The sequence below is a fragment of the Prionailurus viverrinus genome, chromosome C1 (genome assembly GCF_022837055.1).
Source record: "Prionailurus viverrinus isolate Anna chromosome C1, UM_Priviv_1.0, whole genome shotgun sequence".
In the NCBI taxonomy this organism is placed as follows: Eukaryota; Metazoa; Chordata; class Mammalia; order Carnivora; family Felidae; genus Prionailurus; species Prionailurus viverrinus.
The window spans coordinates 68,333,023-68,358,171 of record NC_062568.1 but is presented as its reverse complement, the minus strand read 5'-3'; the positions used below and the strand labels follow the sequence as shown (position 1 = coordinate 68,358,171).

At 43.4% G+C, this 25,149-nt stretch overlaps 1 protein-coding gene across 7 annotated transcripts in view; it reads left to right on the top strand.

Annotated features, from left to right (window-relative positions):
- Positions 1-25,149, top strand: part of TANC1 (tetratricopeptide repeat, ankyrin repeat and coiled-coil containing 1) — a 242,642-nt gene that overhangs the window by 160,181 nt on the left and 57,312 nt on the right. For 2 of the 7 annotated variants that reach the window (XM_047870166.1, XM_047870165.1), the window contains 5 exons: positions 2,490-2,620; positions 3,663-3,849; positions 17,363-17,626; positions 23,107-23,229; positions 24,008-24,289. In XM_047870166.1, coding sequence (XP_047726122.1) covers positions 2,490-2,620; positions 3,663-3,849; positions 17,363-17,626; positions 23,107-23,229; positions 24,008-24,289 — 987 coding nt within the window. The remainder of the gene's footprint in view (positions 1-2,489; positions 2,621-3,662; positions 3,850-17,362; positions 17,627-23,106; positions 23,230-24,007; positions 24,290-25,149) is intronic. The other 5 variants (XM_047870169.1, XM_047870167.1, XM_047870168.1 and 2 more) reach the window with 5 other exon arrangements.

Genomic DNA, 25,149 nt, shown 5'->3' with positions numbered 1-25,149 from the left:
TTACTGTATGCTAAACCTGAAATAAAGGACATCTATTCATCCCGACTCCAGGTCAGGTTTGAGAACTTTAGGGGCATTCAAATCCAGGTTGAATGGTTAGGAGAACAAGTTCTTCATGAATTTGGAGGTGTCCTGTCAATTTAGACATTAAACCTGGAATTGCCATAGCTCCCAGCTTGTGGGCAAGGTTTAGATGAGGAGTTAATTGTCTTTGCATAAATACATATGTTTTAGTGAAACCTTGACAGTCTAGGGTGTCTGTCTACAGACACAGTGTGGAGGCAGCATTGACTCCTCGGGGGGTAACCCCCCCTGCCAAGGACCTACATGGGTTACAGGGTCTCGGAAGGAGCCCCACGTGAGCAATAGGCTGTGGCCTTGTTTGTCGTCAGGGTAAATTTTGTGGCAGCCAAGCCTGTGCAGCTGTTCTCTGTGCCTCCACAGCAGCTGCCAAATGGGAGTAGTTTCTGGCACTTTCCCTGGAGTTTCAGGTCGAACCAGAAGCTAGACATTCAGACATTCAAGGGCACAGTCACAATTTGGTAGCCGTATAGAGATTGTTTTGAAAGGCAAGGGGGACGTGTAGTAGAAAAACTGCTGAGTTCTGGCCCCTTACCCTCTTCTTTCCCTTTCCGTCTGCATCCTGTTCTCTCCCTTTGGTCCAGCTGCCACCTGAGATAAAATAGCTGCCCTGTCTGAGCCTTGGGGTGAGGCTGTTCTGAAGTGTTCTGATCCTGTTCTGAAGTGGTTCAGCCCTTGGGTGTGCCTGGGTTTTACTGATTTGGTTTAGTTCCTGCCGCCTTTTCCCAAATGCCCAAGTGCCTTGGGAATCAAAATGTGGTTGGAAATCTCTGGTGGGAAGAGGCCTTTTGTAGAGTGGCCTTCTGGGTGTGGTTGACCCACCCTGGAGTGCTCTTTTACTCCATTGGCTTGTGGCCGCTGCCCCTTCCTGTTACAGGTTTAACACAAATGATCCAGAAACATGCGGGCACTCTTAACCCAAAACAATCAGCCTTGGTTCTTTTACCCCCGTGGTTTTCTAGAGCAACTAAAAAACATCTAGGCTGGCAAACAGCAATTCTTACCACACACATTGGGAGTTCTGAGAGTAAGCAAGGGGTGGGATCCTTTTCCTTCCTTGAAGATACGACCAGCCTGGTTTTCCTTGTAGCTGCTATCCTGGGAGCATGACTGAGCAAAACTGATATGTGAGTGAGGATAATACAGATGGTCTTCTCAGCTCTACTTGTTTTGATTTTTGCGGTTCCTTAAAGAAGGCAAAGTTAGCATTGAACTTTGGTGGTGGAATTGTAGCTCAAAGGTAACACTGCTGTTTTGTTCTTTCCTCTTGTTATCTTTCTAAGACTCACCTGCAGATTTCCACGTCTAGGAAAAATTGGTTCATGAATGTATAGGTCTGAGTCTCTAGACAACAGAAAAGAACAAAACATTGAGTGAGAGTATTACAGGTTGCATATTGCTTTTTAAGTTCTAACATCTGTAAGCAGAGTTTGCTTTATATGTTTTTTGTTTTTTTAATTCCCTGATGGATGCTGATTTAAAAATACAGGAAAGGTGTTAGAATGGTGTGAATATCATTTCGTCACCCTTAATTAAGTTCCCTTAAGCCTTTGGATACAAGGTTAACCTGTAGCTCAACATTTAAACCCAACAACAGAATGTGTTTAAGTGGGAAAAATAAGATGGCCAGCCGGTCAGGGAGGCCAGAGGAAGGACAGGTTCTAAGCATGCCCTGTGACCTTCAGGTTAACTGTGCTTCCAGCATTACTGTGGAGTGTGCTGAGAACACAGCCTGATTTTTCTACATCCCCATGTAAACAGCAGAGTGTATTCTTGGGCCTGGTCCCTGGGACACATTTTGCTGGGTTTTAAAATCTTTGTTTCAGAGTAGATTCCCGACAATTGACCCTTGAGTTGGAGTCCTGGCTTTGACTTTTGACTGTGGTGGGAATGGGGTATGCACAGGACATTTCCACCAAAGTAGTAATGCCCCTGTCTTGGTTAATAAGAGCTGAGATTTCAGGTGTACCCCAACATTTAAGTAGCCGAGGTCTCTGCCAGTATGCCACTGGGGTTTAACTTTATTTCAGCCTCCTGTGGGCGTTGGCCACCCTATGCTTTTAAAGAGTTAAGATGAAGGGCAGGCCTCTTTCTGCCTTTAGTGTCTCATGTATACCTTTTTCACAGGACCTGGAAATAGGAATTGCTATCCTATAATCACACTGTGTTCTGATTCAGGTCAAATACTTCACTCTTTGCACTTGGAGTTTCTCTTTTACTGTTTTCTTAACCTGTCACAGCCTCTTAATTAGAATGTATTGCTTGAGGACAGGCAGCATTGTCAAACTTTGTGCATTTTATAAAAATACACAAAAGCCCCAGACAAGCAGCTGCAGCGCGGACTCCTCCAGATGCAAACCTGAAATTCCCCAGAGGGGCATCTTCATTGTTTTCTCTCTTTGTTCCAGAAGCAAAGGCCGATAATGAACCGAGCTGTTCGCCGGCAGCTCAAGAACTGTTGACAAGGCTGGGATTTTTACTGGGAGAAGGGATCCCAAGTGCCACACACATAACCATTGAAGAAAAAAATGAAACCATGGTAATGCCTGAGGAAGACCCTGCATGTCCTACCTGCTCAGAGGATGAACGAAGGCATAACCGTCTTCTCCCCCTCCCTGAGTGAGGAAGTCCCTGTTCAGTCCATGAGTCTGAGCTGTTGTGTATTGAAGTTTACTTCGACAGTTTGTGATTTCTGCAGTGGGGAGGTGGGGAGAGGCAGAAGGGCGCAGAACTGAAGAAAATGTCCACATTAACCTTCAGGTCACTACCCAGGCAAGGGTAGCTAAATGAATTTAAGTGGCTGCAAGAATCTCCTAGTCATGATACTACTTTTATCTTTATAACACCATTCTTCTCAGCTGGCTGCTTTGGGATGTGCTTTCCTGCGCTTTTTCGTGGTGGGGGTTTTGGAGGGTCAGCGGGGTGAGGAAAAGATTTGTAGGAGATGAGGCAGAGACAAAATAAGAGGAGATCAAATGGTTCCTGCATGGGAGAGCACGCTGCATCCTAGTGAATGGCAGCCTGCCGCTTCCCATTCGAGATGTATATGTCTGCATGGCTGTGAGGGGCCAGAGCCTCTGCCCCCTGGGAGGGTCTCTGCCAGGGTATCACACACTGATTGAGATTGCAGTGGCCATCAGCCTCCTTGCCCTGACCGCAGAGCCCATAAATCTTCAGGAATTGAATCAGGCTGCAGTGCTCATGAAACATTACAAAAACAGAGTTCCCAGATTTTCCGTACAGAGGTCAAAGAACCCATTTGTCTTCTGCAGACTTTAAATGAAAGGAAGTCTGCCTGCTTGCTATTTCTGTTTTATGAATGTGCATTCCCACTAAATTATTTCTAAGAATGCCCTTTTAATTAAAAAAAAAAGAAAAGAAATCACAAGGGAGGGGGACAGAACAAGAATATTTCTCTTCTAAAATTTGGAAGACCACATACATATTAAGCTCCCTAGTTTTAAAAAGCTGTTTTCCGTGTTCCTGTTTTGAGTTTTATCGCTGTCGCACCAGAAACAAAAGACTGTGTAGCAGCATCCTGTGTAAAGCCGTGCTAACTCCTCCTTCCGTTCGTCTTGCAGTGCACAGCTCTAAGCCAAGGCATCAGTCCTTGCTCCACACTAACAAGCAGCACCGCATCTCCTAGCACCGATAGCCCCTGCTCAACCTTGAATAGCTGTGTCAGCAAGACCGCAGCCAACAAAAGTCCCTGTGAGACCATTAGCAGCCCTAGTTCCACCCTGGAAAGCAAGGACAGTGGAATTATAGGTAAGAAGCACACGACTCGGTAATGTAATGGCTCCATGTACGTCAGCCAGAGCATTCACCGGGCACTTCTTAAGAGGATTTTAGCGTGGTCTGTGAAGGTCAGTCTGCCAGGGCCCGCCTTGTTCTTCACAGACCGCGCTGGCTCCATGTGCAGCCGAGAGGATAAAGCATCAGCTTTTACATTCCTTGGTGTTTGTTTATTTATTTGTTTATTTATTTATTTTCATAACACTGGGTTCATTTGGTTAAAAAATTTCCAGACCAGATCTGGCCTGTGAAGTTATAAAATTTTACCTCTTCATCGATTAATTCCATTTGTTGGGGATCTCATCCCACGAAGACATACACCAGGGCAATAAAATCCCTGCATATTGAGGCGTCGTCCTACCTCAATCTCAAGGTCATTTATTTCCTCACTTATTTCCAGGCGTTTGTTCTTTAGTTTCTTTTAATGGTATCTGACCGCTTGTTTTGAGGCCAGAATTTTGTAAGGATATCCATCCTGTGCCCCACACACCCACACAGTAGGTATGGGTGTCCTAAACTGTGGGTCAGGAGACACAGATTCTAGTACTGACTCTTAGGATGCTTAGCTGGATAATCACTTGCATAACATTTGAGTTCTTTGCACACTTCTTTCCTTCTCTGTAAAAGTAAGGATTCTGATTAGTTCAGTAGATTTTAGTCCCAGATGCACATTAGAATCAACTGGGAATTTAAGAGCCCTTGTTTTTACATCTTACCCCAGACAAGTGTGCCTTTATGTTTTTGCAGTTGGGGTTGGACACCTGTGTGTCTCAGGTGTCCAGCTTGGTGCCTTTCAGATAACAGACATGTGGGACCACTGGATGGATTGTCCGGGCCCTCCTGTGCTCCAGCATTGTGCTGCTGTTGAACAATATTCAGCTCTACTGAACATTCAGTTCCTTCCCTTTTTCTGAGTTACGCACATGTCTTTGAGGAGTATTTTGCATTTTAAGTAAGTGGACTGAACCTCACTTACTTCCACATTAGAATATAATTAAAGGGAATGACATTTGAGCTCCTTATTTTCTTTAGTCACCTTCTATTTCTTTCAAGTGTAATTTGCAAAACCAAGTTGCAGGTTCATGCACTGTATATTTTGGAGATTGCCCCAGAAGACCTGTGAGATCCCCGATGTAGATCTCACTGCAGCTTTCTGAGGGGCCCTCTGCATAAGGATGGCAGTCCGTGCCCTCAGTCTTCACTTGTTTCAGGCTCTCCAGTAGGTTTTCATTTCCTGCAGTTTTAATTGTCTTACCGAGATGCACTCACATGTCACAGCATTCACCCATTTAGACCACTCAACAGTTTTAGGTCTGCTCAAAGGCGTGCAACTATTACCACCATCTGATTTCAGAACATTCTCACCCCAAAAAGAACCGTGTAGCCATTAGAAGTCACACTGCATTTCCTCCACACCCCTAGCCTCACTTGTCCAGTAGTCTGCTTTCTGTCTCTGTTGATTAGTTCTGGACATTTCATTAAAATGGTGGCTTGATGGGGCACCTGGGTGACTCAGTTCGTTAAACGTCTGACTCTTGGTTTCGCTCACGTCATGATCTCACAAATTTGAGCCCTGCATTGGGCTCTGCACTCCCATGCACCATGCAGAGCCTGCTTGGGATTCTCCCTCTCTCTGCCCCTCTCGCCCTCCCTCTCTTTCTCTCTCTCTTTATGTCAAAATAAATAAATAAACATTAAAAAAATAAAAAATAAAATGGGGGCTTGAGGTTTCTGTAGCAAATTTAAATTCTTTCACTCAGTTTTAAGCCCTTACAGTGAGCTTATTCTACTGATTTCCTGTTCTCTCCTCACTCCACTTCCCCACCTACTGTTTAGGTCAACTAATTTTCCTCAGTGTTACTTCTGTCCTCACACCCTCTCTCTGCGCTGTCCATCACTAATGGGTCTCTTGTATTCTGCGGTAGCCAGTTGACTTCCTTTACAGCATTCTTCACCCTTCTGAAATGTCCTGTCATCCATAGTTTACCTTCCTTCAGAAGAGGAGTTGGTCAGTGCTACAGTTTTTTGGGATAGCCTTTCTCTTTTCATGAAATGATCTGCCTTTGACCTTACATGCCTCTAATTATAACCAAGCCAGTTTCTTGTTTTGACAGAAACTTTTTCAGTGACAGAAAATGACCTTCACTCATTTATTCATTCCTCCTGCTCTCTGTCTCTCTCTCTCTTGTTGAGATACAGTGCTGCAATTTTAAAAGTGTTCTATTTTTTGTTTTTTTATTTTGGGGGTGGGGGGTCATGCACATGTGGGCAGGGGAGGGAGCAGAAAGAGAAGGAGAGAAAGAATCCCAAGCAGTCTCCACGCCCAATGCAGAGCCCAACACACAGGGCTCGATCCCGGGACTGTTAGATCATGACTTGAGCTGAAATCAAGAGTTGGACACTCTGTTGCCTGAGCCACTGAGGTGCCCCTAAAAGTGTTGTAAAGAGTGGAAAGAAAAGTTGCTGGTTTTGTTTTCTGTCGTGTCATTGAGAAATTGAGCTGCAGGAATACCAAGGCTCTTAATTAGTACTTGCAAAAGTACAGTTCTATCCAATCCCAGACTGGTTAGACCTCCTATCATATGCTCTCCATAGCACCTCAGTATTTTCCTTTAATTTACTTGTTCTGGTTTTGTTGTTTATTTTTGTCTCCATATGGATGGAGAGCGGTCCTTATTTATGTTATTCCGGCTGTCTACTGGGCTCCTAGCATGGTGTTGGGAATGAGAATTTAAGGAAGAATTGTTGCCACTATCAAGTTGCATCAAAGGAAGGAATGTTTAATTGGTTTTGAAAGAAGCTATGCAGTATTCCCATTCCAAGTTGGTATTGTCACATCTTTTAATGTTTGTCTTGTCGTTAAAGGTAAATGACACGTTTCATGTCACTGAGGCTGTCCTTCATTCCTTGGCTCCAGTCAGACACGTTCCCTTAACTCAGCTTTGCATGAAAAATGGTGACCATTGATATGAAGTGTTAGTCATTAGGCAGTGTACATCCATTTTTCACAGAAGACCCCCAGCTTTGGAAATTGTGCTTCTTACTGCCTTAGCTGATCTTCTGCAGGGAGTGAGGACTGTAGGCGGCTGAGAGGGAAACACTGCTGGGGACAATGTTCCTCTGTTCACTCTCCTTCCATGACCTGCAGAACTAGAACCTGTTGCCAAGGGATATAGGAGAGGGTGTGGTAGGGAGGAGAAGGGGGAAAAAAAGCAAGTATTTCCTCTCTAGGCAGACTAGCCACACCTCTTTGAAGAGGCAGGATTGGTGGGGCCAGAGGAGGCAGAGTGCTTCCTTCTGAATTAATTCAGGGTATGCAGGTTTCATGGCCTCATCACAGAGCAGGGATCTGTGACTCAATTGTGGTTTTGTGATTGCTGGGGGTGGCGTGTGTGCTTTATCTACCTGAGGAGCATGACTGTTTTTATAAGGTGTAGCCTGGGAACAGCAGCCTTTAGGCATCTTAAGTGTTCAACAGAGTAAAATATTCAAGAACACAGTGATCTGAATGGGTAATGATGAAGGTGAGCTACCTTGGCTTCCTGCTTTGGAAGGCCTGGCAGCTGCTTGTCATGGGCTGGTTGGGATCCCTGTTCTAAAGTTCCATAGGCCCTGGAGAGAGCAGGGAGGAAATTTCCATTTAATTTTCCACTTTAAATTGTTTAAGATTTGTCAGCCCGTGCACACAGTTGCTGTGGCATTGTGTAGTTTAAGGTAGCTGCAGGCGCCCATATGGAGCTCAGAATTGTATGCACAGTATTAGCACGGTTTATATAGGGCACTTAGGGGAAATTTCAAATAGTTTTAACCCATCCTTAGAAATTCCTGGCCCTCCTCTTACTATGTAAGCTGATTTCCATCTTGCCGATTATACTTAATCTACATGTTTTTGCTCAGCAGATGCCATGAAGGGAAGGTTCCGTTCCCACATGCTCACACAGCCTTGTGAGGGCTGCCGTGGGGTGTCCTTCTTCTGCTTCTGCTGGTTTTGACATGTTGCGGGTGAAGAGAAGTTTCTTTTTGGGAACAGCTTAGTGGGGGAGAGGGCAGAATAATGACCATTAGGAGAATTTCTTGGACCCCTTCCAATCTTTCTGTGTGGAGGTCAGAGGGTAGCAGATCCTCTGCCCTCTGTTCCAGCTTTATTTTGTCCTACAGAGGGGAGTCTCACTTCACCCTACTTTGACGAGGTCCAAGTTCTTATGATGTTCTTTTTTTTTTTTAATTTTTTTTAATCTTTATTATTTATTTTTGAGAGAGAGAGGGAGAGAGGGAATGAGCAGGGGAGGGGCAGAGAGAGAGGGAGACACGGGATCTGAAGCAGGCTCCAGGCTCCGAGCTGGTAGCACAGAGCCTGACGTGGGGCTCGCACCCATGACCCGTAAGATCATGACCTGAGCAGAAGTCAGACGCTTAACCGACTGAGCCACCCAGGTGCCCCGCGTTCTTATGATGTTCTTTAGAAGTATCATAATTCTGTCATGCACAAATCCTGTCTCTGACAGCTGGATGGGGAGTAACTGAATTCCCTACAAACACATATATTTTTTAAAGTAAAATTTCCTACTCTGTAGATAGTAAAATCATTAGCATTACCTAGAAATTAGTGTCTGATTTTTCAAATTTGCAGTGTGAAGACCTTCTAAATGTGAAACTATACTCAATCAGCATAAGGTAACTTTTTAATAACTTGCTTTAAAGGGAAAACTCTGTAAAGAAGTGGCTCTTAAAGGGATTTCTTCCGTGCCTGAGAAAACATTTTTTCTTAGTGACACTCCTTTGAATAAATTTACTTCCACTGTTAACAAATGGAACTTGCAAACTGTGTTAATTTCAGCTCAGAAAAAAATGAAGTAGGTGTATTCCCTGGAATGCGTGTGAATACCAGTTTGATTATTTTTTATTATTTATTTTTTTTTTAACAAGCACTGTTTGATTTAAACATACTGTTTAGTTTTTGTCTGTGCCCACATCATGATCAGTGTTGTGTGTGTGTGTGTGTGTGTGTGTGTGTGTGTGTGTGTGTGTGTATTTCAAGAAAATAGGTTATTTCTCTCTTTAGGAAGAAAGTGAATGCATATTGTATGAGGAGAAACAAAACCAAGCTTTCCTATCACGATTTAAAAACAAAATAATAATCCTTCCTATGCGTTAATAATAGATGTGCCCAGGAGAAGGACTTATAGGTAGCAATTAGAAAAATTCTGGCTGAGTAAGAGGCCATTAAAAGTTAGTCATCTGTCCCTTCCAGGCCCTTCTTCTGCTGTCTCCTTGTACCTGCTGACATTTATAGTCTCCGAATTACTTTCGTAGTATCCCAGATCTGTTTCCTGTTGAGAGTTGGTATTAGGACAGCTCCATGAAGGAGGAGGGTTATTCTGAGTGGACCGCATCCACATCTCCCCCACTGGGCATGTGTCCCACACAGAGCAGGTGTGTTGTTCACCTGCCCAGCTTCCCAACACCTGAGCCACCACATTCCACCAGGCCAGATAGCTTTCAAGAGATTAAGTGCTCAGAATATGAAAAGGGTAAAGAACTTAGGCTCTTCCTGCTGCCTTTCCCTGTTCTCTGGCGGGGAGGTGTGGCGCAGCTTGTTTTTGCTCTTTCTCCCTTTGAAGCTAGAAGGCAGGTGTAAATTTAGGCAGGGGCATACCTTCACAGAAACATTTCTTTTGCAAACGTGGCTTGCAAGAAATACTGGGTACTTGATTAGTATCCTGCTGGTGCTTGCTAGAGTTTGATAATATTTGTTTTCTGCCCAGTAGCTTAGTATATTTAAAAAAAAAGTTTTCTCGTGGGCTGACTTTTATCTTCCTGTGACTCAACTCCCTCCTAGGCTTGTAAAATGAGAGTGATTCCAGAGGTAGCTAGAGACCTTTTGTTCCTTTTATTTCCTGGACTTTGTGTCCCAAGGGAGATGATCATATGCATAGAGAGGCCTACAAAGAGGAATTAATTGTATTTTATTTTCATTTTAACCTGTTGTAAATCCTGCCCTTGTGATTTTATGCTAATACTGCTTTGTTGCCACCTGTATTGCCCTGCTTGCTACTAAATTGAAATGCTTTGAAATTGATTTGGTAATAACTATTTAGAGTGTTTGAGATCTGTGTTAATATTCATTTTGCTACATTGCCTGCAGTTTAAAAAATCATCCTTAATTATAGAAGCTTTTTCTTTTTAATCTCCTGGGTGAAGGAGGAACATTTGCCTTTACATATATAATTTGGTAATATACTTAATGTGGGAAAGAAATCCTTCGTGATGATTTGAGGCAGCAGAATGCCTGCTGTAGTACTTGTATTCACAGTGTAGTTGGATTCTTCAGGCTGTTCTGTTGGTGTAGCAAGCATTTATTGGCACCTACTGTGTACCAGCAGCAAGTTTCTTCAGCATCGTTACAATAAAGCCCAGGTACAGTATCTGTTTCCAAACTTGTCCACCTGTGGAACCAAAGAGTGGTCTTCTGCCCTTGGAGACCTGGGCAAGTTATCAATTACTGAAAAAGGGTTTAAAACATGGCAGTGATTGACACCTCTTGATGGAAGATGTATGCTGTAGGTGCATAATAATAGCAACTACTGGTGGTGCCTTGTGCTCTTTTCTGGAAGAGTGCACAATTCTGGGGAGTCACTGGACTATGTCAGAAGCTCCAGTGTCTGTGCCTTCAGTATGCAGGTTAGGTGAAGCTTTACCTAAGCATGGCATTGGGTGTTATCGCTAGAAAACTTCATGGTGTTTAAATCCACAGGCTTTTCTCTGGAGTCTGTTACCTGCTGTGTCAGACTGTGTTTAGGCACTGTGGCCTATCCTCCACTCTGCCAGTGCCCTGCGCCCACTGATCCTTTAGGTGTTTCCACAGTCTAAGGGACTTCACAAATACAGCTGTGAACCATGGCTTGGGTCCTTGGCCTTCCTGCGTGTCATAACAGAGCATGCCTTGCGCAATGCCATGAGCACTGAGCTGGAGATTTGGTACAGAGATCTGTCTGCCACAAGCCAAAGCATAGTGCCGGTGTGCAAATCCAGAAGGGGAGCAGGGCTCTGCAGTGCTTTATACAGGCCAAGCCGTTGTCCATCGGAAGTTGTGGAAGGAGAAGCCAGAAAGTCCCTGAGAGCCAAAGGTAACTCAGGCCACCTTCCCTGTGGCATTCCAGGCAAGGACGAGTTAGGTCGAGTGCCTTCCCTGGAGTCCTCTCCTCGCCAGGCTGAGGGAGGTAAAAGCAGTCACTCCAGGTGAGCTGCCTCTGTTCGCTGTGTGGTTGGTTACTTTGCAGGTGGGGCTGAGGGAGAAGCCCAGTCTGGTGTTTCTGGTCCGAAGGTTTCAGGCAGGCTGGTTTCATCCATGCAATCCTTCCCTTTGTCACCTGGGGAGATGCAAAATACAGCACAGCAGCTGCGAACTGTGTAAGCTGTTGGGGGTGAGCAAGGGAAGAAGCGAATCCTGTCAGGCCAGGAGGACCAGGGCGTTGGGCACCGTTGCTTCCTCGACTCTTCTCTCTGCCCTTCACCCAGTCTCATTTAGACTCGGGTTTCTCTTTCCAAAGTTGTTAGTGATCTTTATGCTGGCAGGTCAAAGGAGGTGGTGTATCTATAGTATAGCTGGGATTTTCTTTTTTCATTCCCGTCTCCCACTTTTCTAAGCAACCATTATGTCTTTTTCTTGTTTGATCTTTAATTCATTGGTCGAGCGTTTTAACTTTTAAACTTTGTGTCAATCATCATACTGAATATAGGAGTTGAAAATGTTTCTTTGTTTTTTCAATGCTACTCTATTTTCAGTTGTGTAGGGAGGAAAACATTCTTGGGTATTCATGATATGTGAGGCACTTTACATACATGTCCTTATATCTGATTTTGTCCACAACCCAAGGAAGGACAAAGGACTCTCTTTCTAGAGCCCTGGCTTTGAAAATTGGAGAACACAAGACCGTCTGTAGAGTGCTTGAGACAAATGTCAATTTGTGGGCTTTTTAAAAAGTCTCTTCAAAATATATTTTTTGGTGTATGATTGTATTAGAATAAATTAGGGTGATGCATGTACATAATTTGTAAATACATGGGTTTGGGATACATGCTCCAGTTTTTCTGATAGTGTGGCATGATCAGAACGGCGTGGGGCACCATGACAAGGCTTCAGGCTGTATGCAGCTTTCCTGCCTGTAGGACTGTTAGGAGTATTCAGCGAGTTGACATATGATAAGGTCTTAGAACCCATACATGGTAAGCACTGTTATATTTGTTAGCCACTGCTGTTATTTCCTGAGGCTGCTTTATACTTAATCCCTCCCCAGTGGATTTGAAATGCTTACAAATAGACATTTAGTAAAATAAGATTTTTTTTCCCCATGATGATATGAGCTGAGGAAAGAAAATAAAAGCAAGTGAAAGAGCGGAAGGGAGGGAAGGTGAGGGGGGGTGGAAATGAATGAAGGGGGATGGGAGATACAGGTTTCTATTTAAGGACTGAATAAGTCATGAGGATGAAAGGCACAGCACAGAGAATATAGGCAATCGTATTGCAGCATATGGAGACAGATGGTAGCCACGCTTCCTTGCAGAGAGCACAACATAATACAGAGTTGTTGAATTGCTTCCTTGTACACCTGAAACTAATGTAACATTGTGTGTCAACTATACTTAAATTTAAAAAAATAAAAATGCAAAACAAGGGTGAAGTCAGGAGTCAGGTTCATAAGACTTGATTCATTTTGATTCTCAGTGGGCAGAAAGGTTTAGGATTCCTAGCAGCCTGTACAAAGAGACACAGTCAGATACCTAATTATGATGTCTGTAAGGTAAAGACAAAAATGTGCCCATCACTAGTACTCTGCCTGGAGGTGCTTACCCCTTATGGGCCCTTGGAATTTGAACCGAAGCCCTTTGCACTTTTCACATCTTGTCTTTTCTCCACCTCAAAGGGAGACAAATTCTGCTGTTTGGGACACTTGTTTGATATGGCCTTTAGTTCCTCAACAATTCTGGACTAATGCTATAGTCATTTTAATTTTCTTCTTATTGTTCCTTTAAACTGTAACTTGAGGGGCGCCTGGGTGGCGCAGTCGGTTAAGCGTCCGACTTCAGCCAGGTCACCATCTCGCGGTCCGTGAGTTCGAGCCCCGCGTCAGGCTCTGGGCTGATGGCTCGGAGCCTGGAGCCTGTTTCCGATTCTGTGTCTCCCTCTCTCTCTGCCCCTCCCCCGTTCATGCTCTGTCTCTCTCTGTCCCAAAAATAAATAAAAACGTTGAAAAAAAATTAAAAAAAAAACAAAACTGTAACTTGATTTAGATCCATCTGAACTACTTACTGGGCCCTGGACTTAACACTGATTTTTTAAAATTCTATTTTCAGTGTACATTCAATATATCAAAGAACCTTCAATAGGCAAAGAAAAGGGTGGGTGCAGGAAAGCTGGGAAGGGAAAGGAATACAGTTTTATTGTAGTACTTTATATAGCAAAACATTTAATGTCTCTTCCACTTCCTGGCTGCTGTGTGCCCATGACTGGCTTCTCTCCGCTAGCCCCTGCCTGAGGGCTACTGTTTTTAACAAGGCAAAGTTCATGAACTGCAAAGTACTTTTTAGCCACACACACTTAGAGAACTTTTGCTTGTTGAGAGCTGTGTAAGGCAAGGGGAGTTTCAATACATATTGTGTAGGCAGTCAGAAAGGCTGGTGTTAGACCTACCACTAACCATGTGTGTGTTTGTGTGTGAGAGAGGTAGGGGGCGGGGGGAGAAGGAGAGATTAGTCTTTCCCAAGTGCATTCCATATCTGTAAAGTGGGTTGATGGTTCTTAGCCTGTCCACCCCTTCTTAAGCGCTGTGGTGATCACGTATATGTCCTAACATGTTTTGAGTGTGCATTGAATTCACGTAGCCCTTTGTGCTAGTAGGTTTGGTTAAAAGTGCCGTTACTACATAGAAATGAGAACACGCCGTCCCTGGTTAAAAGGCGTTTGCAATGGTGTGCAGAGTCAGAAGTAGCACGGGTGAATCAGTGAGCAGGACCAAACCGAATTTAATACTAAATTGTGAGAAGCAAAGTCTAATCTCCTAGCTTGATAAAACTTGAGGTTTAATCATTTAACAGAATACTGTGAAATCACTCATTTAACAGAATACTCTGTGTTGGAAGAACGGTAGAGACCCTGTCTGAATGATAATGGCCAGTCTTAATTGACAAAAGCTGGCATCTGTACGAGTTGAAGAAATAAAATGTTAGAAGTTTTGAGTTGTTAGGGAACTTGAAAGATCCAAATCTCCAGAAAATATCAAATGTCACTTAGTTTTTTTTCAGGTGGTGCTTTTTTTTTTTTTTTTTTTTTTTTAAGTCATCATAGTGGGCATTTAGTTCCCGGTGTCCACTCTCTGTAAAGAGAGCTTTCCTACTATTCTTCCTTTCTAATCTTTTACTCTAATAAACTTTTGCTTGCTGCTCAAGCAAATAAGTAAAGTCATCAGAGTGGAGATGCTGCCATAGGGGTGTGTGAGTGTGTGTGTGTGTGTGTGTGTGCGCGCGCGCGCCTGTTAACATGAAAGTGACTGATTAACTTAATGAGGCATTTGAATTTGTTAGCCTGGAAGAAAAATAGGTATTTTTGAATTTTTTTTTTCAACGTTTATTTATTTTTGGGACAGAGAGAGACAGAGCATGAACGGGGGAGGGGCAGAGAGAGAGGGAGACACAGAATCGGAAACAGGCTCCAGGCTCTGAGCCATCAGCCCAGAGCCCGACGCGGGGCTCTAACTCACGGACTGCGAGATCGTGACCTGGCTGAAGTCGGACGCTTAACTGACTGCGCCACCCAGGCGCCCCAATAGGTATTTTTGAGTAGACTGTCATTTGTTGTAAGAACCAGCTTCTCTTTCTTGGCGACTTTGTTGTTGCCCTATCCGGTGTGCTTCTTGGGTCATACAGGAAAACTGCTCTTGTTGGGCCTGGATCTGCCCCATTGTCTCTGTGTCAGGGCTTCATTGTGGGGCTACACTGTGGGGCTTCAAGCTGTGTGGGCTGCATCTGGTGCTGCAACGTAGGGAGGAATACTGTGAAGGGGGGCAGTCTTAGTGGGAGGACCTGTGGCTGGAGAACTTCTTGCCTGCCTGCACAGTGGAATGTGTGTCTTAGCTGAACACTATGAGGGCAGTTGGGAGAGTCTCCTACTTAGAAATACATTATGAACTTCCCCTCATTTTGAAACGGCAACCCCATTTTGGACTTCCCTTTTCAGCTACTCTTCCTGCAGCTGAGTGTTTTCCTCCTGCACCCACTTTCCTGCCACTCATCAGTACCTGGGCACCTGTGGCTGAACAGTGAGAATGGGACTGCCAGCCTGTCCCTGCAATCTAGGACCCCTGACCAGGTCATCCCTGTTCTGTTCTGCTGCCTCTGGTGCTGTCATTGTAGCAGGAACGAGGGAAGTCCCAGTCCCTGATCACACTGCTTGTGGACTGAGTTAGGACTCAGACCTTTGGGGTTATGACTCTGATGTGTGTTGTGCTTAGGGAAAGCAAATGAGGAGAAACCTCACTCTGACTTTCTATGTATTTTTGACCTTAAGAGTATGTGCCCCCAAATAAAGCAGCAACAAAATAAAACCAAACAAATCACCTCCACCCCTGCTGCCCCCCTCCCCCCGCCCTGTCACTGTTCCTGTAACTTAGATATTGGGGTAGCCTGGGAACCTAACTAATTATGTCTGCAGCAAGAGCATTCTGAGTCCCAAACAGTGGGCTAACAAAGGAAGGCCTGTAACAATCACAGCTTATTAACAAGATTACAGTTAATAATAATTAATAAGCAATGATCTCACTGATAGAGTATTCCTATGAAGCATTAGCACACTCCGTGCCATATAGTAACCTGAAATAAATGTTAGTGGCTGTTATTACGATCATCACCAGCATTTTCAGGGTGGAAAGAGTCATGCTTGCCATACTTATGTGCATATGAATGGTCCATTTAAAAAAACACACAGGGCTGTGACTGATTCCAAATAGATGGAGATACCAGTTTTAATACTGTGGATAGAATACTTGGAAATGTTGGGAATAATGGCAGACACCCTGGGGTGGGCCTGTCCCAAATCAGCTTAGATTTTTGTTGGAGACAGAAAATCAAGTCCTGAATCAATAACCGTAAGATTAAATGTAGCGTCTCTGAGCACAGCTGGAGGAGAAGTTTGTTCATTTGCTTATTCATTGAGCGCTTAGTATGTGCCAGGGGCTGTGCTCTTCCGAAAAGGGAGGTAGACACTCTGAGGCTCCTGTGTGTAGGAGGGGTTTTTAAATAGGGAGACAAGCAGTGGATAATGAGTCCACACTGGAGCAGCAGGACTAAAGGACATTTTAGAATCGTGACAGAATGTCTTCTGTCACAGCGAGGAAATTATTTTGTCTTCTAAACCTTAAAGAGTGTTGTAAAAATAAACAAAACAAAACTCTCTCAGACCCTTTGATCCTAGATAAGCCTGTTGCAGCTCATTCACCAGCCTGCTGATAGTATGTATCATCCGGGTTATATTGATGAAGTAACTTAATCCAGGTGGCTGAGTTCTATTATACCACACTCTGATCTGCCACATCCCATTGAATCTCTCACTTACGGGCCTAGACTGTGTAGATCCAAACAGGAAACACAAAGGGAGCAGAGAGGACATGGCCCTTGTTCTCTAGGACACAAGCCAGTGTTGGGTCTGTAGTAACCTGTGCTCGCAAGGGGCTCGGGTCTTTAAATTAGAGGTGGCTATTGGTAGAAGCCATGTAGGGTGAATATTGCTGTTTTCTTACATCATGTTCCTCCTCTTTTGCCAAGATGGTTTTCCATGCTGGTTTTCTTTCTTCAAGGTTAAATTCTGTAGTCAAGCATCCCTTCCCATGCTTGTGTTTTCTGTGTGCTGGGATGTTTTCCACTCTATGCTGCTAAAGGAGAATAAAATCACATCATTCTTTCTGATTCATCTTGAACAGATGCTATAAAGTTTAATTCTAAGGATCAAATTCTCTGCTTGACTTTATAATTGTATTTTTGTTCTTCTAGAATCTCTCCCGCATCTTTTCCGCATTAACCATTGTATCACCGTGTCCTCTGCCCCATATACAAATGCTAATTTGGAAAAAAAAATGTTTATAGGTTCAAAGGAATTTAATGAGATATGAATTCTTTTGTGAGCAATTTATCTTTAAGAGGGGATATATCATCTCTAGATTACATAGGTTTACTGTTAACTCTCAGATACTTTTAGACAGCTTTTTCATTATCTTACCAGCCTTTGTTCCCTGGTAGAATGACTTAGTTTATTTCCCGTGATAAGCAACATTCTTCTAATGTACCAAAATACATTGTATGAAACATAACTTTGATAAAAATCTGTGTGGACCGGAAAAGTTTCATTGATCACGGGGAGGGCAGTATGCTTGTGTTAACTCTCAGCAGCCCCAGCTGTGCCTGGCCTCCTTCAAAGTATTTTGGTCTCTCATTTCAGCCACAATTACAAGTTCATCCGAAAATGATGACCGGAGTGGCTCCAGTTTGGAATGGAATAAGGACGGAAGCCTAAGGTTAGGGGTACAGAAAGGAGTGCTTCATGATCGCAGGGCAGATAATTGCTCCCCAGTGGCAGAAGAGGAGCCCCCTGGGTCAGCGGAGAGCGTGCTGCCCAAAACTGAAGCCTCAGTTGGAGATGGTCCAGTCCCTTATTCTCAGAGCTCCAGCTCGCTAGTAATGCCACGGCCCAACTCAGTTGCAGGTAAGGTCTCTCCAGAAGGGTTATCTCACTGGGTCTGAGGTGCCCCATGCTCACTCTCTCCACTTGGGAATCTGGTCCAGACACAAGCCAGATTTGTGATCGTGGGTCAGGCACTTACCTTGTCTAGGCCTCAGTTTACCCACCTGTAAACATGATAAGGCTGTCCTTAATGGTCTTTAACTGATCCTTCCACTCTGGAATTCTTTAAATCTAATATTTAGACTCTATGGCACTTCGTGTATGAAGGAAGAAAGTACCAAAAATTTTGTCCTTGTTTTTGGTACTTGAAGCTTGAGTGAATTTTGTGCCTTCTTATTATATGTTGGTAAACAGGGGTCGTTTACAGTGAGTTTGTTAATACCAACTCAAAGAATTTTGAATCCAACTTTCAAACTAATTTTTTATAATTGAGGCTCATCATACAGATAGGAGGTCCTCTTGCTGTATCCTTCAGTTATAAGGGAGCTCACAGCATGAGCCATAAGCAGCCCAAGTGCGGCCTGTCAGTCAAGGAAATGAAAACGGGAAAGACAGGCACTCCTTAGTGGAATGGGGTCAGCTGGAACAAGAAGGGGATACAAAAGGGGTGACTGTTGCTAGTTGACAATCGGGGGTCCTCAGACAAGGAGAGCAGTTTGGGATGGGCGAAGACAGGAACTCTGCATCCAAGCTGTCCTGCCTGCTCTGACGGTCCCGAGTTTCTAAACTCCACGCTCCTGGGTTGAATTTAGAAGATGACCTTGTTGCAGTTATTCTCTGTTACCAATATAGCACTGAAAATTCCCCCTCTACTAACACTCCCAGGTTCTGTCTCCCTGCATCAAATGATTTTTCTCTACTGTTCCTTGGGGATGTGGCCAGCCAGACTGGTTGTTCTTGGGCATTCTTTTTTCAGTGGAACTCTGAAGCAGCTGATACATAAATGGCCCTAATGGAAAAGTTCTGAGGCGCAGCTCTAATTCACTTTCAAAGGAAGTAAATGGCCTTGTTCCAGAAGAGGGATTTGGCACGTCTGCCAGAGAGAAATACTGGGGAGCGTTATGCGTATTGAGTGATGGTTCTTCCGAAAGCTTTTATGCCCTCCCACCACTATCCTGCTACATACAGCAAAGTGTGTTACACCCAAGGCCTTTTAGACTGTGTCTATCTACCTAGTTATGATGAACGATTCATTTATATGATCCCAGAACCTGATAGTTTTATTGACTTCAACAGAATAGCAAACTTGCATTCAATTTAATCAAGCTATTTTAAAATTAGTAAATGCATTAATACATTAATAGTGTTGGAAGCACCCCATTTGGGGTTATGTTTTCTGCCTGATGTTCTTTCATGTGATCTCCTGGCATGTGGAGTGACAGTGGGTGTGAGCTGAGTTTTTCCAGGAGACTGCGGTGATTATAGAGCAGCGCTTTCTGATTTCTGCTGTGCTTATTCATTAGCGTCTCTGTACGCACTTGAGCTAGACCTCCTGTGGAATGGGAGGGTGTTACCTCTGGGTTTGAGCGTGGCTGCCTGGCCTAATGGGTTTGCTCATTTCTTCTGTGTTGCAAATTTTATAAACTGAAAGCTTGTTTTGGAAGGAAATAAGCAAGTTCCTTACCTCATGGTACCTTTTAACAAGCAGGAGTCTGGGAGAAACTTCACTGCCTGCCTTCCTACCCCTGAAGCTGAACCTTAGTTAAGAAGTAATGGCAACTCATATTAAACAAAATAATAATAATAATAAAAAGTAATGGCAAGACTTTTCCAGTGTCATTGAAAAGAAAAGATTCAGGTCATATAGACTGTGTGTAGCACTTTGTCTAGTGATTAGAAGGCCAGCTGTTACAAACAGGGTAGTAAACAACCCTCAATGTTAGAAGGCCTTAAATAATATGTCACAGACCATATATTGCAATCCCTGGGAATTATTTGCATCTGAAGATCCATGCAAACACAAATTGCCATTTGGGAAACATCAAGTGAGTACATTTGGCATATGAGGGCAAGAGTAAGGACTGGCAGATGAAGGAAAGGCGATACCAGGCTTCTGGTTGCAGCTGCCCCAAGGGACTTGCCTGCCCCTTCCCCCAGGGAGTGAGCCTATGGAAGTGAGTTCCTGAGGTTGCCAGCCTTTACTGTCAGTGAGCCTGTTACAAAGAACTGTGGTTGTCTGTTCACTGTTGTGTCTAATACAATGAAATCAGTAAAATTCTTACGTCAAAGACTATAAAAATAAGTTGGCTAGGTTTGGAGATTGTTTCACTGTACAGAGATTTTCTTTGTAAAGGTATCTGTTGGAGCGGAATTGGTTTAAAATGCTGCAGTCAGGTTATTACTTTATACTACATCAAATGTGTGGCATGGGCACCTCATTCCTTTATTAGGAAACAGGAGGAGAAGCCTTTAACATGATATCTTAGATAATCTAGAAATTGGGTAATTAGGTTCCACTGTTTTTGACTAACTTCTTTTTCTTTTGAATTGCTAAGTGGATCGCAGACACTGTATTTAGTTTTCTAGAATACCAACAAACAGAATTACCAGCCAATTTTCTTGAAATTCCAACTGGTCATTGCCTCGACTTGATAGTATTTACCTTTGATAGGTTAGTCCATGGTATTCAACCGATGTTTCTTTTTGTTCCAATTAGAGAATTTTCCTTCTGCTCCCTCCACCCCACTCCACCCCCTCAAAAAACTCTCCTGCAGCATCTTAAAATACCCTTCTCAGATGGTCGATGTGATGTGTGTGTATGCAACAAGTGTGTAATTTAACCATGGAGCTACTAGCTGTAGGTTTACGGCAGCATAAAATTATTGTTTTCCCTCTGCTTTTTCTCAGCCCTGAGTTGTGTTGAGGATTTTGAAAACAGTTATCGTTAAATACTGGAAGTGAGTCTAGCTGTTGTGCTGGTAATATCTGAAACTCTACTGTACACATGTGTGAGAAGGCAACACGTGGTCCAGGTCGCTTGCTCTGGTAGGTGGGGAGCACCTAAAGCTTCACTGCCCCAACTCAAGTCTCTCTCAGTGGCCGTGACAACGCTGTAGGAAGCAGTGGTAGCTGGCAGCTCCTGTCTTGCAGCCCCACTGAGCCACGGTCTGTTTCGCTGCATCTTAATCCCATTTGCAATGGAGAATCAGAGCTTCGGAGAGGGTGAGGCCACTTTGTTGCACACTTTGGAGCCAGAGCTATAGTGACGGTAAATCTGAAAACAGAGGTGTTTGAAGCCTCACCATCTCCTGCATCTGTGTCAAGTTAGGGCTTTTATTTGCAATCCTCTCTTTGGAATGCCCTTTGTATACTCTCCTATTCTTAGTCCTTTTAGTTGTCACAAAATTACAAACTGAATGTCATGTTCTAAGGGGTTAGGGGAAGAAGAGAAATAGGAAGCCCTTTGGAGGCTCCAAGTGTCTTTGAGTTCTCTAGGGCTGAAGCAGCAGGCCAGATATTTGTGGCTGTTCCAGCTCCAAACCCAACTTGGCTTATGGGTTACAGCTGTGGCTGATCCTTCTCCCCACTCCCAGCCTCCAACTTGTGGTGTGTCCACAGTGAGGCATGCTGAGGAAAGGGGGCATTTGCAGAGGCCTGGGTCAGAGTCCTAGGTCCCAGGCAGGAACCTAGAACTATATGTTCCAAGCGATATTATCGTAGGGAGCCAGAGTAATCAGTTTGGTCCTGGTGGCCCTCCTGGAAGTTTCACACACCCTACTTGTGAAGGACTGAGATTGAAGCTAGAGGCTGCCATTGGATTCCCATAAATTAGGCTTATGTGGGAGTCCTACATAAGGACTTAGCCGAATGTTTCTAATGGGAAAGATTGGTGTGGAATATTGACATTAGCATGCACACGATGTGTACCTAGGCTGTGGATATACACCAGAAGGATCCAGGAGTATACGTGTATGTTGTTGTGAAGTCAAGGCGTCAGATGTCTCTCCTGGGACTGGGAAAGTGAGTAGGGCATGGGGTGGATTGCCCTTTGGGGAACGTGGCAAGAGGGGACATGCCACCACAGAGCCAGGCCTTGGAGCCGCCCAGGTGCTTATTGAATGGAATAAGGAGGGTGGTGCTAACAGTGATGAAAGCCCCAGGAGGGGAAATGGGGAGGACCCAGATTGGTCAGATGGTGCTGGTAAATGGCTGGATGCTGTGCAGCCAGAAGGCTTTCGGCAGACAGATGGCCCAACTTGACTTCTCTCCCTCAAAACTTGGTCCCGCTAATGATTTTACCAGTCCTTAGAAGCCCTAGCCCTCAGAATGCCACTCCTGTTCCCCACTCATTTGCCCTCAAATGATGCCTGTATTTTATTATCCTGGAAGAGAATTGTACGTGTAGGATCAGCAGTATCTTAATGTTGGGTCACTCAACCCACAAACAAATTAGGTTAATCCTATTTAGAATTCTCTCATTGTGACCTAGGATATATATGTAAATAAAAGGAGGCTCTTTTTTTTTTTCTTTTTTTCTTTTAGGGTAAAAACATACTGTGTATTTGTTAAGGATTGCTAAGAATTAGCAACATTATTTTGTATTGGTTGTTTTTATTTTTTATTTATTTTTAAATTAATTAATTAATTTTTTAATTTTTTAAATATATGAAATTTATTGCCCAATTGGTTTCCATACAACACCCAGTGCTCATCCCAAAAGGTGCCCTCCTCAATACCCATCACCCATCCTTCCCTCCCTCCCACCCCCCATCAACCCTCAGTTTGTTCTCAGTTTTTAAGAGTCTCTTATGCTTTGGCTCTCTCCCACTCTTACCTCTTTTTTTTTTTTTTTTCTTCCCCTCCCGTATTGGTTGTTTTTATAATCGAACTTGTATGTATGCTCGCATAGACCCTTAATGCGTTTTAACTGGTACCTGTGTGGTGTGACTTACTGATTTGATCAGAGGTAAATATTACTTGTTTTTAGAATTTTTAAAAATACACATAAAATAGCATATAACATATACATAAAAATGTAAAGCTTAGGAATGTTTATTTCTGATGAAATCCACATGGCTCCTTTCACTGTCCTGAGCTGACTGTTAGTGTTCTGAGCACCGTGGAATTGTACAGCAGAATCTGCTCCCTGAATTAACAAGGTTGGGATTCCAGCAACAGCAGAAGGCTCTCCAGAATTGCAGGGAAAGACCTCTGGGACCGTGCTCTGTGTCTGCAGTATGTACTGCAGCTGTATTGAGTGACACGTGATGGTCAAGTTTCTTCATAAAAATTGTTGGTGGAGTCTGTGTCTTTCCAGGAATAATGGAGAATTCTGGAAACCATAGCAGCACAATTTTAAGAATGAGAGACACTTGGTTTTTGCCACTTTTCGGTGAACTCCTTGCTGGAAAAATAAGCTGGGACGGGCAAACAAAACTAAAGTTACTTTGAAGTGAATGGAAAGCCTGGACGGAATTGCTTAGTAATTTATAATTTGTAGTAGTTTGGGTATGATATTAAAATCAACTTTGAAAAGACTAAACTTCAGTTTAATATTACAGCAACAAGCTCAACCAAGTTGGAGGATCTGAGTTATTTAGACGGGCAGAGAAATGCCCCTCTTCGAACGTCAATTAGATTGCCGTGGCACAATACAGCCGGAGGTAGGGCACAGGAAGTTAAAGGTACTTATCTTTGCATCTGCTGGGATAATGGATATAATGAGCACATTCACTCAACATTGAGGATCTGGGATAACCAGCGTTTAAGCCAGCTCATTTAAAACCATGACATGAATTGTGTGTGTGTGCTAAAAGTTTGTTAAATGTGCTAGGAAGCCGTCCTTTAGAGGTTTGGGACTTCTTCCTTAAAATATGTGATGAACTCGTTTCTGGAGTTGGAAAATAATTCCGCAGTATATTATTTTGGAATGAGGAGTAATTTAACACTCACTGGATATTTTTTGTGACCAACAAAGAGTCAGCTTTGTTTCATTTCCCTGGGCTGTTGGTCACCTCTTAAGTCTACCCGTAACACACAGTCGGGTGGTCGGGAACCTTGCCAAAGGGGCCACTCATCATCACACCAAGATGAGAGCTGGGGCCCCGTCTCTAGGAAAACATTTCCATTTTACTAACACAGTAGTGGAAGGAGCCTATCTTAAACACTGTTTCAGACAAACCGATGAGGCCTGGTTTGGCCCCTTGAATCCCTTTTCCTAATCCTCTGGTGTCTGCCCTGAGTCATGATTAAAGAAGTAGCAAGTCATTTTAATAGGACCCTTTGTAAAACCAACAGGGGATTATAAATGAGGTATTACAGAAGTATTCATAGAACCAGACTGGAAATACGGATTCCTTGTAGGGTAAACCTAAGTTTAGGCTAATACTATCAGTGTATAAAATTATGACATTCTTCTAAAATAATGATTGTTTTTTGTTTTTTGTGGTTTTTTTTTCTAAGCACGATTTGCTCCCTACAAGCCACAGGACATTTTGTTGAAACCCCTGTTGTTTGAAGTACCAAGCATAACAACGGACTCTGTGTTTGTGGGAAGGGATTGGCTCTTTCACCAGATAGAAGAAAACTTGAGGAACACAGAACTGACAGAAAATAGAGGAGCCGTGGTGGTTGGAAACGTGGGCTTTGGGAAGACCGCAATCATTTCTAAGTTGGTGGCACTTAGCTGCCACGGAAGCCGCATGAGGCAGATTGCTTCCAGCAGCCCCAGTTCACCACCAAAAAGTATGTGCATATTTAAACACTCGTCTAGTTTATGATATTCGTGTCAGGTAGATGGGGGACATTGCTGTGGGATAAACAGTCCCCATTTTCCTCAAGTTGTTCTAGCTGCCGTACCTCGTCTGCCAGCACATTGGGAAACCTGTTTGAACCCTTCCATCTATCCTGGCACCCAGGAAGCCATCACCTGGGATGAGAACAGCCTTCCCTGGTCTTGTCTCAGCTGTAGGGCCTGTGAGGCCTGATCAGGTGCCCTGGAGAGTTCGGCTCCTGGCAGAAAAACCCAGGAGGAGTCTATGCACGATTCTTTTGTACCCTCTTCTCCACAGCCTTTGTCCTCTGTGCTGGGTTTACTCATAGTATAAAAACTAACTTAAAATAGAAGCCAATATTTGAGTAATCGCATCTTATTGTATGTATAATAAACCCATTAAAAGAAAGTGTCTCTAACATGGTGAACAGGAACAGTGAGCCATGAAAGTTTATTTATATATATATATATATATATATATATATATATATATATATACATACATATACACACACACATACATATTTATATTTATTTATATATATTTATATACATATATGTGTATATGCATGTATGTATATGTATGTATGTATATATATATATATATATATATATATATATATAGCGAAAAGACTTTATATAAAGAAAATGAAAGAAACCAGAAAGAGCACTGCTCCTGGGAGGGTATCTGGGTGTATGGGGGGCAGGGCTGAGAGGGACACTTTGTGTTCTCCGTTGGACCTTTGCATTTGGAAAGCTGTTCACTCATTACCTATTAAAGTACTCTTTGGGTCTACTCAAGCAATCCGTTCCCTATCTCATCATACCCCTA